The sequence below is a fragment of the Polistes canadensis genome, unplaced genomic scaffold, assembly GCF_001313835.1.
Source record: "Polistes canadensis isolate GaletaPanama2010 unplaced genomic scaffold, ASM131383v1 scaffold_42, whole genome shotgun sequence".
NCBI lineage: Eukaryota > Metazoa > Arthropoda > Insecta > Hymenoptera > Vespidae > Polistes > Polistes canadensis.
This window is the reverse complement of record NW_014569589.1, coordinates 131,770-148,764: the sequence shown is the minus strand read 5'-3', so window position 1 is coordinate 148,764 and position 16,995 is coordinate 131,770. Positions and strand designations below refer to the sequence as shown.

Here is a 16,995-nt window from a genome sequence, read left to right as displayed (position 1 = left end):
TCTCTCTCTCTCTCTCTCTCTCTCTCTCTCTCTCTCTCTCTCTCTCCATCAATGGTTATTTAATTGTAAGATAAAAGTAAACCCTTTGACTTTATACTTTTGCAAGGACTCGCATGCATACGTCACAGAAATTGCACTATTATATGTAGTAGATATTGGTTTATACATATACACACGTATCTGTAATTGGAGGAGGTTTAATCATAAAAGTAACATCTATGTACAGGGTGTTTGAAGGTTTTTCGGCTAAACTATGTCACCATATTCCTTGTACAAAAATAAAACAGCAAAATGTTAAATAAACATAAATCATTTGAAAAATACTTTATTCAAAAGTTATGATTTCAATTATAAAGGTGCGTGTTTACTCGACACAATGATTGTCCATAAATTTCCAGTCAATTATTTTAACATTTTCTTACGCTTATCTATGACGTTTTGCTTTTCCGAAACGATTTAGCTAACCCTAATCGATATCGGTCATCTTTAAATTTCCTCGCGGAATACTATCGATCGAAATTTTAAAAGTATTTTCAAACCAAAAATATGTCGGACATTAGGTTACGCGTATTGTTTGTGCGACGATACTAACTCGAGGTTGCTGCAAGAGTGTAGCAATGCAGATTTCCTGCTAGAATAGTCAAGTATCGTTCAGTTTTTTCGATTGTGCATTCGCAATTATGTGAAACATGTTCGTTTGGTCCAACAGTGGTGTTGAACTTGAATTTGCGTAAGTGGTCGGTTCTTTGAACAGGAAATTAGGTGATTTATAATCAGTGTCATAACTTTTTGATAATGCTTTAAATGGCTTGTGTTTATGGAACATTTTGTTTTTGTTTTCATACATAAAATACGTTGACACCCTTTGGCTGGTAAAATCTCAGACACCCTGTACATATATAGAAGAATTGTATCCATATACTGTGATATTGCGTAATAGAAGCCAACACATAACGCGACTAGGTAATACGTATCGTTCACGTTCAAGCGGTATATCTTAAAAGAAACCAACAGAGAAAAAGAGAGAAACTCGGCGCCAGGCGGCCATTTTTGTTTTAGGAACTATCCATATTCCGTGTTAAAGCGAACTTAAACTCCGTTATTACGTAACATTTACATAAACCCAAAGGTTTATAATAATAAAAAAAAATAACAAAAATAAAAGAACGGAATAATCGATAGAGACACGTACATTTGCGAAAGTAGATCAAAAGGTAAACGAAATAATACAAGTGTGATAATTGTTTTAAAGAAAAGAAATTGTTGCATCGAGGACAAAGAACGGTACGCTTTTGTATCTCTATTATTCGTTTGTCAGCTTAAAAATAAAAAATTAAGGGATGACGGATTGTGTTAGAAAAAGAGATAATAATAAAAAAAAAAGAAATTAAACAAATATCGATAACAAGTTGATATTCAAAAATATATTTCCAATAACGTATCCGTTTCAATCGACGTAAATATAACTCCAAACGTATTTGTTTCCTCGCAATCTTCTTCTTTTTATCAATAAAACCATTCGTCAACTCCTCGTTGGATATTTTATTGGATAGTTCGATTTTAATTGGACGGTTTGTTGTTATCGGATATCAGGTCTCGTTTCGATTTCAACTAGTTTAATAAAAAAAGACGAAGAAGAAGAAGAATAAAAAGAAAAGAACAAATTTATTTCTCGTTCTCATCTCGTGTCAGAGACAGACAAGATTTAAAGAGTAGATTTAACGTTCGCAATAGGATAGTAGAAGGATATCAAAAAAAGAAAAAAAAAAAGGGAAATGGGAAAAGGTGATTAAAAACAAATTTTCAGTCTCGTTAAGCCCTTTGACAGAAGTGAAGGAGGTAAATGAAAAAGGGGTAGGTAACAGTAAGTAGGAGCATCGGCAGGAAAAAATACACGAGTGTAAGAAAGACAATCGAGATGAAAAGTATGGTTGGAGGATCAAAGAGGTGTATGCATTTGGCTCTGGAGACAAAATTAGCGCGAGAAACACGTTCGAGTATAACGACGATCTCGAAAGCTTTGCCATGGAATCCTGTGACGTTTCCACCCGTAACGTGGTGGTGTCCTCTTCTTCCTCGTGTCTCTCAACAGAGTAGTTTCCCCTACCGCCAATATAACCCTGACATTATCAAATCTCCCCTCTCTCCCTCGATCCCTTCCAAATCCCTCTTCCTATCAGTCACTTTTCTCCTCCTGTCCCCCCTTGCAGCAGCTTCGAAGCCTTGCCGGCACTTAAAGCAGCAGCAAGGAAGGCTACCCTCGACCGTTCGGCTCCGCGATGCTGCCGGATGGTCGGCATCAATAATACCGAGAGGTGACGTAATGTTTTCGGCGGCACGGCATTGGACGAGTTGGCGTCCAATGGGTAAGGGTCGATACTGTTGGTGGAGCGAGAAAGAGAGAGAGAGAGAAAGAGAGAGGAAGTGAAAGAGAGAGAGAAAGAGAGAGAAAGCGCACGTTCATCCCCGTGTGCTCGCTCTCACTCTCTTCGTGCTAGTTCGTGCTACATCGCGAGCTACTCTATACAGGGTGAATTTAACTAACGTCCGTATACATTGAAATATCGTGTTCCAAGATAATAGAAATTCCCAAACTAACTTTATGTATATTAATATAAATATATTTATGTTTCGTGATATAAACAAGTAAATAAAAATAATAAAAATAATTTTGGTTATATATAATTAAAAAAAAAAAAAAAAGAAAAAAAAAAGAAAAAAAATGAAAAAGGAAATGACCAATAATATAATTAAAAGAAAAAAAAGATATTTAAAGTACGGACATTAGGTGATTCACCCTATACGTTATCGCAATGTCGCGACGCACCACGTAAGCGCGTAAAAGCGCGCCGCGCGACTGTACGGGTCGCCGCTGTAACGCGCCCGTAAAAGCCAGCCCCCCCCCACCACCGCGCGCCCTCTCTCACGTCTCCTGGCAGGCTAGGCGCACTGGCGTCGAACAACGCCGCGAGGACGTCAAGGGTGGGGATGGATACTCGTACATATGTGCGCACGAGTGTGTGCGAGAGTGAAAGAGAGTGAAAGAGAAAGAAAGGGAGGGAGCGAGAGAGAAAGAAAGGGAGCGAGAGAGAAAGGGATATCGAAGGTGCATACTGCGCACGACGAGGATACGGTGGGTACAGGAGGGCGGGGGTTGGTAAAGTGAGGGTTCGTAAGGGTGGGGGGAGCGCGAGAGACCCGTTCCTCGCAGTGGCGTCAGTTATTCGGATTACCGATCGTCGTACGGTGTACTTGTTCTCTCTCTCTACCCCTTTTTAACTATCTAATAATTTTCTCGCTCTCTTTTTCGCTCATTTACTCGCTAAACTCTCTCTTGATCTTGTTTTCTCTCTCTCTCGCTCGTTCTCTCTCTCTCTCTCTCTCTTTTTCTCTCTCTCTCTCTCTTGATCTCTTTTTCTCTATCTTTTTCTCTCTTATTGTTGATTATTATTATACACGTATATATACACTATTTAGCGTTAATCACGCTATCGGTGTATAATACTTGAGTATCCTCGACATTCGAGGAGAGGAGAGAGATTGTGTTTAACGCGCACGAGACGAGGTTGTATCGAGAGACGGAGGACAAGTTCGCGCGTTCATTTATAAGAAAGTATATATATACATATATGCATAAATATATTTATATATAATGAGAGATATCGCGTGTATTTGTGACAGGTAGAAAATAGAAAAAAGAGAGAAATATAAAATAAAAAAGGGCTGAGAGTTTAAGTGAGAGGAGACAATAAGCGTGAAAGGGAGAAAATTCATTTACTAGATAATCATCATCGTTCTTCTCCAAACTTCTACGACTTCAGCTACTACTACTACTACTACGACTACTACCGACGTCTTCGTCATCGTCAAAACTTTCTCCGAAAGACAGAGAGATTCGCTAATCGCGTGCTACGCGATACGAAAAATACTCAGAGAGACACACAGAGAGACAGACACACGCATCCCGTTCGAGGATATTTGGATTAAAGAACGTTCTATGAGAGCGAGGGCATAGGACGAGCGTAAGTACGTTCGAACGTTTTTTATTTCTTTTATAGGTCTGAACGTCTGAACGTCTATCCGAACTTATTTGATTTCAAACGAGTATTTCAATGGAGAGAGAGACGATCCTATTCTCCCTGTTACTTTTCTTCTTTGATCGAAGGAAAAAGGGAAGGTCGTGCGTTTTACGAGGAGAGGACGCGTCCTGGTTTCGTCCTGATGGGTCTCTCTCTTCTCTTCTCTCTCTCTCTCTCTCTTTCTCTTTCTTTCTTTCTCTCTCCGTATATATACGTCGATTATGGATTTTTCCTCGACCTTCCTCGGGAATACGTTCGCTCGACACGTACGACAGAGATCTTCATGTTTTCCGGAAACTAATTTTATTTTTAATGTTCAATATTCTCGTATTAATCGTGATATATATATATATATATATAATCTGCCATTTATTTTAATACTACTTAAATACTGCATGTTAATTTAACATATTCATTGGCTCAGCTTTTATTCGTATTTAATCGTAATCCGCGTAACAGATCAGGATATAAAGGACTGTTCGCGTGTGTGCAATTGCGTAATATGTGTATACGTGCATTCTAGAGTGTGTGTGTGTGTGCATTTTTCCATGTGAATATTGTTTTATACGAGTGTACAATATTTTCTCTTAATATCAGATGTTAAATTTGAAAATACGATTCGGGGGATGAAAAGGGCAAATGAATTCGCGCTCGATTTCGAAAGCGCAGTAGCAGCAGCATCAGCAGGAGAAGGAAGAGGGGGAAGAGGAGGAGGAATACAATCGACCATCGTCTAACCTTGAAACGGTCACCGAATGACCCGCGCGACTCCTGAGCTTATTTTAACGTTCAAAAACGTTCGTTCAATCGTGAAACGATAGTCCGTCATAATCCAACGTGCCACATCGAGGCTGGCCCTTCCGATAGACTTACCCTTTAGGTCAAGTTCAGAGGTCAATACCTCGTCGTATAGGCACAAGAGGAGTGATTCTCGGAGAATAGGGAATGTGCGAGTGGTTCTACGCTATGGTACATATATATAGTAAATATAGGAACACGGTTTCACCCTTATCCGACAGATCGATGGAGGAGAGGATGCCTGGTATGCCGGTGAACTTGGAAATTTTCCTAGCACACGCGCAATATCCTTCCTACCGGCTGATACACATTCATTCTTCTCTTCTACCGCTGTTTACTTTAATGCGGATCGCGACAAAACCTATCGTTTCTTTATTTTCTTTCTATTCCTTCTATTCCACACTATTTTTAAAAGTTATTTTTCTACGCGAGAAAAAGATTCAAAGTCATTTATTATCCTATGATATTTACCTTCGCGATGAATTTATTTTCTAAATATATATATATATATATATATTTATATTTTATTTTTCACGACAAACACAACGAAATTCGTTTATATAATATAATAATATCGGATTATAGTCTCGACAGAAAGAAATCTTTTAAACCCAAAATAGAAAAACAGACGATTTTTTCCTTTCTTTTCCGTCAGACGCGGAAACGAATTCCATTATTCTCCTTTCACGAATAGTGCATAAAGATTAGAAAGAGGAGAAAAAGAATAAGAGAAAAAGAATGAGAGAACCAAAGCCCCAGTCGCTGACGCACAAAGTTACTTTCAGCCGTGCTCGTTCTTCTCTCTCTTTCTCTCTCTTTCTCTTTCTATTTTTCTGTTTCTATCTCTATCTCTATCTTTTTCTGTATCTCGGATCGTATTGTCCGGTTACGTGTACGAGGCTAGAAAAGTGTTATTTTCGCGAAGCGTGACGGTGAGCAGGCAGGTGTGAATAATAGCCTGCACATTTGAGGGAAAAGATAGCCACGACGATAGTAAATGAGTGTTGGTTGTGTTTTAAAGTAAAGGAAAGCGACATTACACCATGTCGACGACAACAAACCTAACGCATAAATGTTTACCCGTACACCTAGGGATGGGATTTTTCTATCAGACAACAAAAGAAAAACCAACCCCGCGTCGCGGTTATTATCGTATCGCCATTAGCGTAATTGACGTCACTGTCTTCTTTAGCGAATCCCCTTGAAAACTTAATCCTGCGCGGTTCCTACCTTGGGCGTGAACGATTCAACAAGTTGTCAGCCTACCAGCCAGTCGGAACAAAACTCATGTTTCTTGATCCCTTTCCCAGACGTATTATCATCCCTCTAACGTGTTTTCATCATTTTCCTTATAACGATCCTTTTCATATTTTTATATTTAGAAAATCATCCCCTTATTTTCTGTTTTTTTTTTTTTTACTTTTTAAATTTTCCACCCAAGATATTATATATCCCTCCGACGTGTTTGCTAATTTTTTCTTGTAACGATCCATTTTATATTTACAAGTTCATTCTGTCATATATTTTTTATCATTATATACTTGAATACATTTTGTTCAGTTTCTAAATATTGTGTCTCAAATGTATCTCCTCTATAACGTGTTTGGACAAATTTATAAACGATGATTTAAAATATTGTTTTTTTGTATTTTTATTATATTTATATATTTTGTAACTTTATAACGAATTTTCTTTTTCGAACAAAAGACCTTTTTCCCAATAAAAAAAGCATCACAGCACTAGTCATCGAACTAACCTTTTTCTTTACCAAGAGATATGAGAATTTTGACCCTAATGCATTCGATCTTGGCAACGTTTCAACTCTCTATCGTAGACGTTTTCTTTCTCTTTTCTTCCAACACACAAACTACAACGTTTCTAGTTGCAAGTTTCCGTGATCAAGATTAAGGACATGCGTGGGAAACATGCGGAACGAGTATATCCTAGACTTTAACAGGAAGGTGGCGGGTGGTATGAAAGATTAAATTGTTAAATCCTAAGACGAACGAATATTTGTATGTTCTTTTGTTCGTTCGTTCGTGAGTAGCCTAATGATTATTTAATCATTCTAATAATTTTCTAACGTACAATCGTTGCATTATTAAATATAAAAATAAAACTACGAGTATAAACGTGTTGTTTACGATCCATTATAAGCAATCTAGTATTCCGAGAGAATATATTAACTCCTTTCGAAGGAATCTCATGTATTTAATACGCGTTTCTTGAATAAGGACAAGAATGATAAATTTTTCTTCGTTTGATAGGATCCGAGATGAAGGACGCGAACTCTCACGAATGACAAATATTACGACGACGACGGCAACTACGGTGTGCATTTAAATTCAACGAGAGATGATAAATTTGCGAGCAGTTATTTCGTTAAACTACATCAAAGCTGACGCAATGGTTCAACCGTGTAATACGATAAACACGATGCTATTATATTTTTTGTTTAATGTTTTTTTTTTTTTATTTTCCTCCTTCGTCATCATTTGCTTTACGCCAACATGATGATTCAGAATATCTTACAAGTAATCTAAATGAAATAAATGTATAAAGAGATAGAGGATAAGGAAAAGAATTAAAGAAAAACGAAGTAAAATAAAATGAAGGGCAACAGGACAAACTTAAAATAGATTTGACAATTATCCAAAGAATCCAACCTCGGTTACAGTAAATGTTGGGCAAAGTTTAGACACAACGTGTAAGAAGTTTCGAAGCAACATTTTGGAAATTTCAAAATAGCCGGGGTCAGGTCGAACAAGAGGGAGGGACTATTTTCGCAAGCTCATGCGGTTAGGAGATTCCAAAGCGTTCGAATAACATGCATAGGTGACACGCAATTAGGTCGATCATTAAGTAACACACCATGCTCTCCCCATCATCATCATCATCATCATCATCATCATCATCATCATCATCATCGTCGTCGTCGTCGTAGTCATAGTCATCGTCGTCGTCATCGTCATCGTCGAGGATGTTCGACCCTGATAGGATTAATAAAAGTGACATGTTCATATCTCAACTTAACGAGCTGTTAACCTGAGAGATCTGCTCCGATTTCCATAACCGAGTTCGCATAGTCGATTCTCCGTTACCCCTTTCATTAATTCGTTCATTTATTCGTTCGATTATTCGACCCCCCATAAATATTTCTTTTTAACTAAGGAAATCGAGTAATGTAGGCCACGTATCGGCATGCATCGGGAAGAGCAATATTTTTCGATACAAAAATATCTGTTGCATCGTTGAAGATATAATAAGCAAGAATAAAAGATCATGCATTATGCTTTTTATATTTTCTTTTCGAAACAGCTGCACACACACACACACACACACATTCTGATTTAAAACGTGATAAGCTGACATCGGTATATAACTTATTCCGTAGTTTTACACAGGAGACAGTATTTCTTTACCATCTGCTCTTTGACAAAAATTCTTATTTAATATATAACACAGATATTTTCATTAATTACCATTCGCACGTATCTAGATGTCCTAGTTAATTGTGATATTAGAGTAATTAAAAAAAGATAATAACATCAGGTTGGTCGACAAGTTCATACAATTTTCCTTAAGTAATTAACATGGATAAACTCGTACAAGTTTATTGATCAACCGAATATAAAAAAATAAATTACAAAATTAATATTTTTCTATTTTGTTATTTAATCTACTGTCATTATTATCGACACATATATATGACATTAAAAATAATTTATTCCCGTTAGATAATATTTATATAATCGTACATAAAAATGACACATGTTTTTTGCCTTCCTACCATGTTCCCCTATATAAATTTGAGGTATGCGGAGTAGCGTTAAATCGCGTCAATGTAGAATCTAGGTGAATCGTGCCAAGAAAGATCTTTAGTATTTCTCTCTATCGTCTTTCGGGCAGACACAAGAAACGTACATAGAACTCGGATTGAATATCCTGGCGAAAGGGTAAAATGTTTGTGGCGCTCTCTCCCTCTCTCCACCCCCCTCTCACTCTATCTCTTTCTTATTCTCTCATTTCTCTTCCCAACCCCCGTTCCCTTCTTAACTCCTCCTCATCCACCCATTCCACCAGAATCATAAAGTAGACCGACGCTGAGGAGAGAAGAGATAGAGGGGAAAAGAGGGGGTGGTGAAGGGGGGCATCGTACACTGCCCAACTACGTGCCACGTCAGGCGGAAAGATCTTCCGTATCTCGAATAGGAGAGAAGGCAAAGGAGTACGACGAACGATATCCGACATTTTCCAGCACGATCGCTTTTGCTCTTCTGGTTCCTTAGTCTAACGGTCCTTTTCCTAACCAGTAAACATCAGGGAATCTTTGTTGCATTAATGCACTCATTACATTCATGCCCACTAAACTTCCTCCTGCCGATCTGTAAATCTATACTTTTCTTTTTTTTTAATTTGTATTTTTCGAAACATATAAAAGTCTATTGCTGTCTTTGAATTTTTATTTATTGAATTTTGTGACCAACTCGATGTATTCAAATCTTGTTTGATCAATCTGATTATATTGGTCAATAAATTTGTGCAGATTTTTCTAAGTAAATCGTTGGCCAATCAGAATGCATTTTATGATTAATGGATTAATGTGTAATTTTGTAGAAAATGATCAACCCAATAACAACCGATGTACACATTTATGATAATTAACGGTAAATTGTCCTAATAAATAATAAAGTAAAAAAAAAAAAAAGAAAAAAAGGAATCATTAAACTGTAGAGAAAAATTCTATAATTTCTTAGAGACAAGAACAAGAAAAATAAGATCATCGCGGACGTGGGTAAAGGGAAGGGGAAGGGGAAGGGGAAGAGGAAGGGGGATGATAAAACGGTAATAGACAAGTAATGATTGTAATAAAGTAGGAAGTAGAACTGTAAAAAATGTTTGTAGAACGCATGAACAGGGTATCGTGAAGCGTGACGATGGATGATGGATAAAAGAAGAGTAGCTACTGTTAGGTATTAAAGTGGTGCTTGAATTTTCAATCGTGTGCCTCGGAGCTATCCACCGAACGGAAACGAGTTTAATAAAGTTTCTCAATGTATAGGTCAAGTCGTATAGCTGCCCTTGACAGTAATTCATAGCAGTACACTCTTTCTCGTGTGCACTGGGTTACTATATTAATGGAAATAATACTCAGTTTCAACGTAACGCGTTCAAGTTACCGCACTGATATAACAAAGCAAAAGAAACAAAAAAAAAAGATTAAAGAAAAGAAAAAGGAGACTCGAGAAGATTGTAGTTGGCATCCATTTTATGATTTGTACCGTTGTAATATCCGTTTACAAGTTTCTTCTCTCATTTTCTTGCCTTTTTCAAGGATTAAGAATACGGAAGACTCTGGAGAAGAAATATATATATATATATATATTTTTTATGGCGTTAGTTTCTCGCGTGATCGCGTGTTCCTCCAATTACGGCAATTTTCAACTATTCGTTGCACTTTTGTTAATCCGTCAAATTTTCTCGCACTTTATTATTATTCTCATGGTCAAAAGGAAAAGATCGAGAAAAACGGGAAAAGAGAAAAGAAACAATCTCTTGGTCTTATCCTTTCATAAAAGGGCAGCGGTAACTTCGTCTAATTCGTACTGTTAAATTGTAAATTGTCTTAATTGCAGTAGCAAGGCGGTCTTGGGCGTGTAACGTGATTAAAGGCATCTTTCGTTGAGCATATCGTTGAAAAAGATGTATCGAAGCTTATATCACCATGTGTGTGTGTGTGTGTGTGTGTGTGTGTGTGTGTGTGTGTGTGTATGTGTATGTGAGAATGAAAGAGAAGAATTTATTACGAGACTAGACGTCTTTATCGTCCTACCGAAATTCTTTCAAGTTGCCAAAGGAAAAAGTACTTACGTTATTTCATCATTCACATTCGATCGAATCTCGAATAAGAGAAAAAAAGTAACATGCATTGCAATGCATCGAAAGGTTCGGTGACATCAACGATTTGGTATGGAAATGGTAGTGTCGTGTTAAATCGCGGATTCCAAATGGTTGCTTATTTATTGGAACAGTATTTTCGAACGTTTTTTACCAGTATTTTTCATGAAATATCATTGTGTAACATTAATGCAATTCTGCTTCTATATTATAAATACCGAACAATATATTTATTTATACATTATTGGCCAGTATTTATAATAAAAAATCATTGTGTAAAATTAATGCCACTTTATTCCAATTATATAATACTGAACAAAATATTTCAATATACTGATTATTTATTTAACAAAATACTCATGAAAACTATATAAATACTATTATTTCTTGATAAATATCATAATTATTCACCTACTTTCTCTCGAATTAATGTTCGGATAGTAGTTTCTTTCGAATATTTAATACAATTAGGATCTCACAACGAAGAAACGAGGAGTGTTGCGTCTTACAAGAAGGTAAATACCCTCGGGCTTGTTGTATGACGTTAAGATGAGAACAAGAAATTAGAGATGACGTTATGGACAACTCCGAGTGTGATGTTTTATGAAGGACAAGCTAACCTAACTTTACAACAGAATAGTACATTACCGTCGTCTTGTAACATGTATGCATGCCAGGCATGGCCCTGTGTGTTACGACGATCTGTACTCAGAATTATGTGAGGAGACCGAGATTCTTCTTCGTCAGTTTCTTTACTTTGACTCATCATATATAGTGGTATCTCGAAATCGTACTCTGACATTAAAGACGAGTCAGTCCGTAAAACGAGTAATATATTCGTCTTTATTCTCTCTTTAACACGAGTGTCCTTCCAAGTTGTCAGGTCATGGTTAAAAGACGACGTGATATTAATTCGAGCCCTAACTTGCCAGGATATACGAGATCCTAGATGGGATCCTTGAAGGTTTTCTTTTCTTTATGACCGACCTTCTCACGACACACTTACTAAACATTCTAAGCTCGTAATATACGAATATGCTTGAAATAAACGATTAGGTTTTCCCAAATCAATAAAAAATAAAAAAAAAACACTTTGTTCCCGTTCAAATTATTTGTCTTTTTCTTGAAACTTTTGCCAATGGTAAATCTTGACGTTTCAGTTTAGTGAAACATTTGGCAAATTCGTTTGACAGATTGCATAAGATGTTGCATTCACTTCTTTCTCTCTCTCTTTTTCTCTTTTTCTCTTTTACACCTCATTTTTATCGTACTCCGAGTAACACCGCGGGGGATGTAGCCAAACAATCGCACGGCTTTTTAACGGGCACCCTTTGTTCCATTGTTAGCCGCGGTATGCGTCGTTGAAAACGTTGCCTATAATACTCACGTTCATTCCTTGCTGCTTTCTCCTTTTTCTCTGACGTTTGCTTTGAACCCACAGAAATAAAAAAAGAAAAAAAAAAAAGAAAAAAAAAACAGAAAGAAAAGAAAGCAAAGCTCTCGACCTAAAGGACCTACACACTCTACGCGTTCGTTTTCGAATTCAAATCGATGATGCACAGTTATAGACTTCTATTACGAACATTGACCTAAAATCTACTTTAAACTTCGGCCCTCCCTCTCCCTCCCCAAAAAAACAACAACATAAACAAAACTTCCGAATAACATTTGGAAATAAATCGTGGAAATTATTTCTTCCATCCCTCTTTCCAATTAAATGCGAATCTTAGAAATTTGTCTTCGATGCAACTAAAAGAAGAAGAACCCACTACTCGAAACGTGCATGCATGTTCCGTTGATTAGTCTCGAATCTAACATAAGACGATGAGGATCCCCCCTTTTTTGCGTAGAAGACTGGCAAAAGCGGAAGTAGATTCTCTATTTCTCTCTTATTGTGAAGTGGCCACTACGTCTACTAAGAAATTTGTCGCGCCATGCTTGGATGCACGTGCTAAGTGTAACTGCAAAAGAAGTGTTCCTCTCGAGTTGTTGTTGTTTTTCTTCTTCTTCTTCTTCATCTGCTTCTTTTTCATCTTCTTTTTCTTCTTCTTATACTCCCAACTGGATGGAAAAGAGGGGTTTAGGAGGGTTATCATGGTAACGCTGCTGCCCACTGACAGTACAACCGTAGAAAATCGATATTCCCTTCATTCGATATGCTGCACGGAGGACAAACCCCTATCTGTCTGTCCGTCTATATGTGTACATGTGTGTTACTTCTAACGAAGCACACTTTCCTTTTATTTGACCGCACTACTGTCTCCAATTCGTGAGAATGATAAGCGACGACGAACAAGGAAAAGGTATAGGTCGCGGATCTTTTCAAGAAACACGCACGTATTCCATCACGAAACACGAAATACCATTAGTGAGGTCATATACCATGATTAGTATTCATTCCGCGTTAGTATACCTATAATATGTAGACCAAGATTTACGATCGTTTATTTTCATTTTTTCTAATATCCTTGCATAAACAACGACTCTGTCTAACGTCACTTTCGATAAACATAAAATTGATCATATAACGTAAATTCTTTTAATGTCGACAAAATATTACATTCCACGACCACCGATCGATCGATCCTATGTAGGTATAAACCTTCAAGAAAAAAATGATGGCTTCATAAAACACGAAGGTTAACTCGTGATCTTTAGTGTCCTATTTCGTAGTCTTGTTATCTCTGCACGACATATTATCTATGTTCATCGACAAATTATTAATCACATTTTCATCTTTCTTTTTTTTTTTTTTCTCGTATGAGAAAATTACTTTTTTGAACTTATTATTAATAACTTTATAAGAAAATATCAATAATATGAAAGTGTGTGAAAGTATTAACCAAAAGCATACTTTTTCCATTAAAAATTTCTTTTACGAACTATAGCTCGGATTAGAATAAATGTTAGTTAATGACTTTTAGCTGAGCATAGACGATATATACTCGCTATCATTAAATTTGCACAGCATTTAATTATCTACTCTCTCTTTCCCTCTCTTTCTCCTACTTTTTTCTCTTTTTAATTTTACTTATTTCTTTTTTTTTTTTTTTCTTATTTTATTCGCGAGAGTATATCAAGTTGCTGTTTGCCTCACGACACGTTCCTGCAACTCTCTTGTATATACAGTGAAAATCTGTTTTATGAGTCTACACGTAACGTATACGAACATATATTGTGACCATTCTATTCAGAAATGGATACGTAGTACATTTTACGATCTAGCAATCATATCATGTATGTTATACACATTTATATGAAGCTGTGTCTGAGCAGCGTCAGGGTGGCTGACGTTTCTCAAGCATGCTGGTTTCAAATATCCGGCAAACGGCAATAGGCCGTTTATCATTGAGTCATACAAACAACTTCTATTACGTGCATCCAAATTTGCTATATTATTATTCATCTCACTTTCTCTAAGGAGAAGACGACATCACGACTTCTACATCGTATGTATATTTATTCATATATGCACGCGGATGATATCGATAAAATTAAATGAATTAATCTAATCTATTTATCATATATCTTTCCCTATAACACGACACTCGACAATTTCAATAGAAAGTCTAATTAACTTAACGAGAACATTATTTTCATTTTATTCGTTACACGCCATACACCTACCTGCGCAAAAAAGATACGTAGGTGGGTTGACAAGTTTAAGAGTCTAATAGAAAAATAATTCGTTTTTAAAACTCATTTATATTTTTTAAAAATAAAAATTTAATCCACATTTGTATACACGTATGCATACTATAATAAATGATTATGTTTATTTATTTAGTTTGTAAAAAGAAAGATAGATTAGATTCGTTCTTCCCCTCGATATTTACTTTCAACGTAATAACGCGATTGTCTACCTTCTGAACGTCGAAATAAGGTTTCCCTGGGACAACTTGGATCAAGAAAGGTGAAGTTAAATATTTTGTCGTGATCTACGCCTATGCACGTAGCCCACGTGAAAGAGATTATGTTTTCTCTTGTACTTTATATATATGTACACTCTCTCGAAGATAATTTCGTGAAAGTTCGTATCGTCTAATTTTCTTGCCAGGATTAACTTATGAACAGGTATTTCTTGCAAACATTTTTCTTTTTCTTTTTTTATCTTTTTCTTTGAGAAAATATTATCGTTAAACATAAGAAACTTTTACTCGTACAATCCCTCAACTATACAGGATGTGTTCAAAATATATGAGCATAACTTCATCGAAACCGAAGGTTGCAACTCTTCGAACAATTCCAATAAAAATTCATGAAACAACACGTGTAATAGAAATATAACTATAATCTGGATCATACGGTTGTATGAATTTTTTGTCTTATTTTAGCATATCGAATATATTTGGATACAGCCTGTGTATATCTAATAAATTTTGATGAGCTAGAAAAGATTTAGTTGCGAGATAGTAATTCCATTTATTTGTGAATGTTGAAAAATCGATAAAAGTTGTATATCGCGAATGTGTCCTTCCAAATTTAAACGAAAATTTCTAATCGATCGTTAGCAAAATTGAACTCGTTTAAAAGTCATTAACGCATTTTGTCAAGTGAAATATTGCCTATCTCGAAAATGAATGTAGGTATATATATATAAATGTATTTAGGTATGTAGGTATGGTATGGTATGTGTGTACGTAGGACGAGTTTTATAAAATTCTTTCGGCTGATGGGACGGAGGAGGGCTAAGGTTAGTAGGTCACCGTCGTATCAACTACGAGGTGCATGGATACGCTCTGTGACCGAATTATACTTGCTTGTCCTGGTAATAATAAAATAACGCCACGATTATTTCCGTCCGACTGCACTTTTACTGATTAATTCTAACGATTGCATTCTGTGGTTTAATATTTTTATCAATTATCATCAATGATCATTGTTTATACATTTTTTGGAAATATAAATTATTTAAAAAATATATCAATGTTATAATAAATTAATATATAGACATATACATTCATTTATTACTAAATTAATCAATAACTAAACTGCCTCTCTCTGAATTTTCTATATTTTATATTATATTTTAAATCAGGACATCTCGAACTTTTTCACTTGGCTACCCACAAATTTAGTTACGTGGTCCCATATAGGGTCGCGTGACCCACATTTGAAAAACCTAGTTTTAAATAAATAATATTCGTATATTTATTAAATTATATAAAATTCATTTTAATATTATTTATTTATTTATTAATAACCATATTACTTGTGTCCAAAGGCTTGAAGAATTATTACAATCTATTATAATATCAACAAATTTTTAAATGACTTATTAATCAATTTAATAATTATATTTATGAGCACACTAGATTTTCTCAACGTTAATTTATTACCATCGACGTATCTAGTAAATTGTTAATATTTGAAAAATAATCTAGTAACTTTATCATAGTCATACAATCAGTATAATATCAATCGATCTTGAATTCAAAGTGAAACATATATTTCTATGTAGGTATAGTTGAAAGAGGGAACTCATTAATCGTAACATTGGTACTGCTTCAGGTTGACTAGTCGATAAACGAGTAGTAGAAGAAGGAATGTTCTGTTCTGTTTTTTTTTGTGAGATCCTATCAGGAACTACTACGTTTCTAGAGGTTACGTAGGGGAAAAAAAACAAAAAATGAAAAAAGAAAAAAACGAAAAGAGAGTAAGAAACATTTCGCGAAAATTACTATTCACGCTCCGATAGTTCGCACGTTACTCTTCTGTAAGTTTCCTCTCTCAAGCTCGTTTCCTGTACTGGATATCATTAACGATCTAACATAAGAGGATATTCCTAATATATTCATAACGAGAATGCAAATTGTTTACGCTACGACTAATAAATTATTAAATGCTTAACGATTCATTCAAGGTTCATTTGACGTTATGCAATATTCAAATATTTGGTAGGAAATTAATGATAATAAAAAAAATATATTCCAAATACGAGGAACTGAATAATTTATTATGAACATTAAAAAGATATAAACAACATTTTTAGAATATTTTTATTATTTTTTGAAATACCAAAGCATATGTGTGTGATGGATGCTTTACTTTTAATATATTAAAATAAATTTCTTAACATAACTAAATAATACAAATTTGTATAACAGTTTACTCAATTTTCTTTATTTTTTGTTTAACGAATGAACACTAAACTCTCTTAAATTTTTTTCTTCTGACACAAATGAACGTCTCATCATTTAATTTATATTATAACAATATA

At 35.4% G+C, this 16,995-nt stretch overlaps 2 protein-coding genes across 7 annotated transcripts in view; one reads left to right on the top strand and one right to left on the bottom strand.

Moving 5' to 3' along the window:
• LOC106784922 (protein FAM73B) overlaps window positions 1-16,995 on the bottom strand; it is a 34,595-nt gene that overhangs the window by 6,981 nt on the left and 10,619 nt on the right. The gene's annotated exons all lie outside the window — the stretch shown is intronic.
• The window catches only part of LOC106784923 (protein unzipped), a 20,601-nt gene continuing 6,801 nt past the window's right edge, over window positions 3,196-16,995 (top strand). The window contains exons 1-2 of one of the 6 annotated variants that reach the window (XM_014744942.1): window positions 3,196-3,248; window positions 3,782-4,026. Coding sequence is in view for 1 of the 6 variants with exons in the window: in XM_014744936.1 (XP_014600422.1) it covers window positions 5,025-5,048 (24 nt within the window). In the remaining 5 variants the exon portion in view is untranslated. Of the gene's footprint in view, window positions 3,249-3,403; window positions 4,027-5,009; window positions 5,049-16,995 lie in introns of those variants that run through there. The other 5 variants (XM_014744941.1, XM_014744940.1, XM_014744938.1 and 2 more) reach the window with 5 other exon arrangements.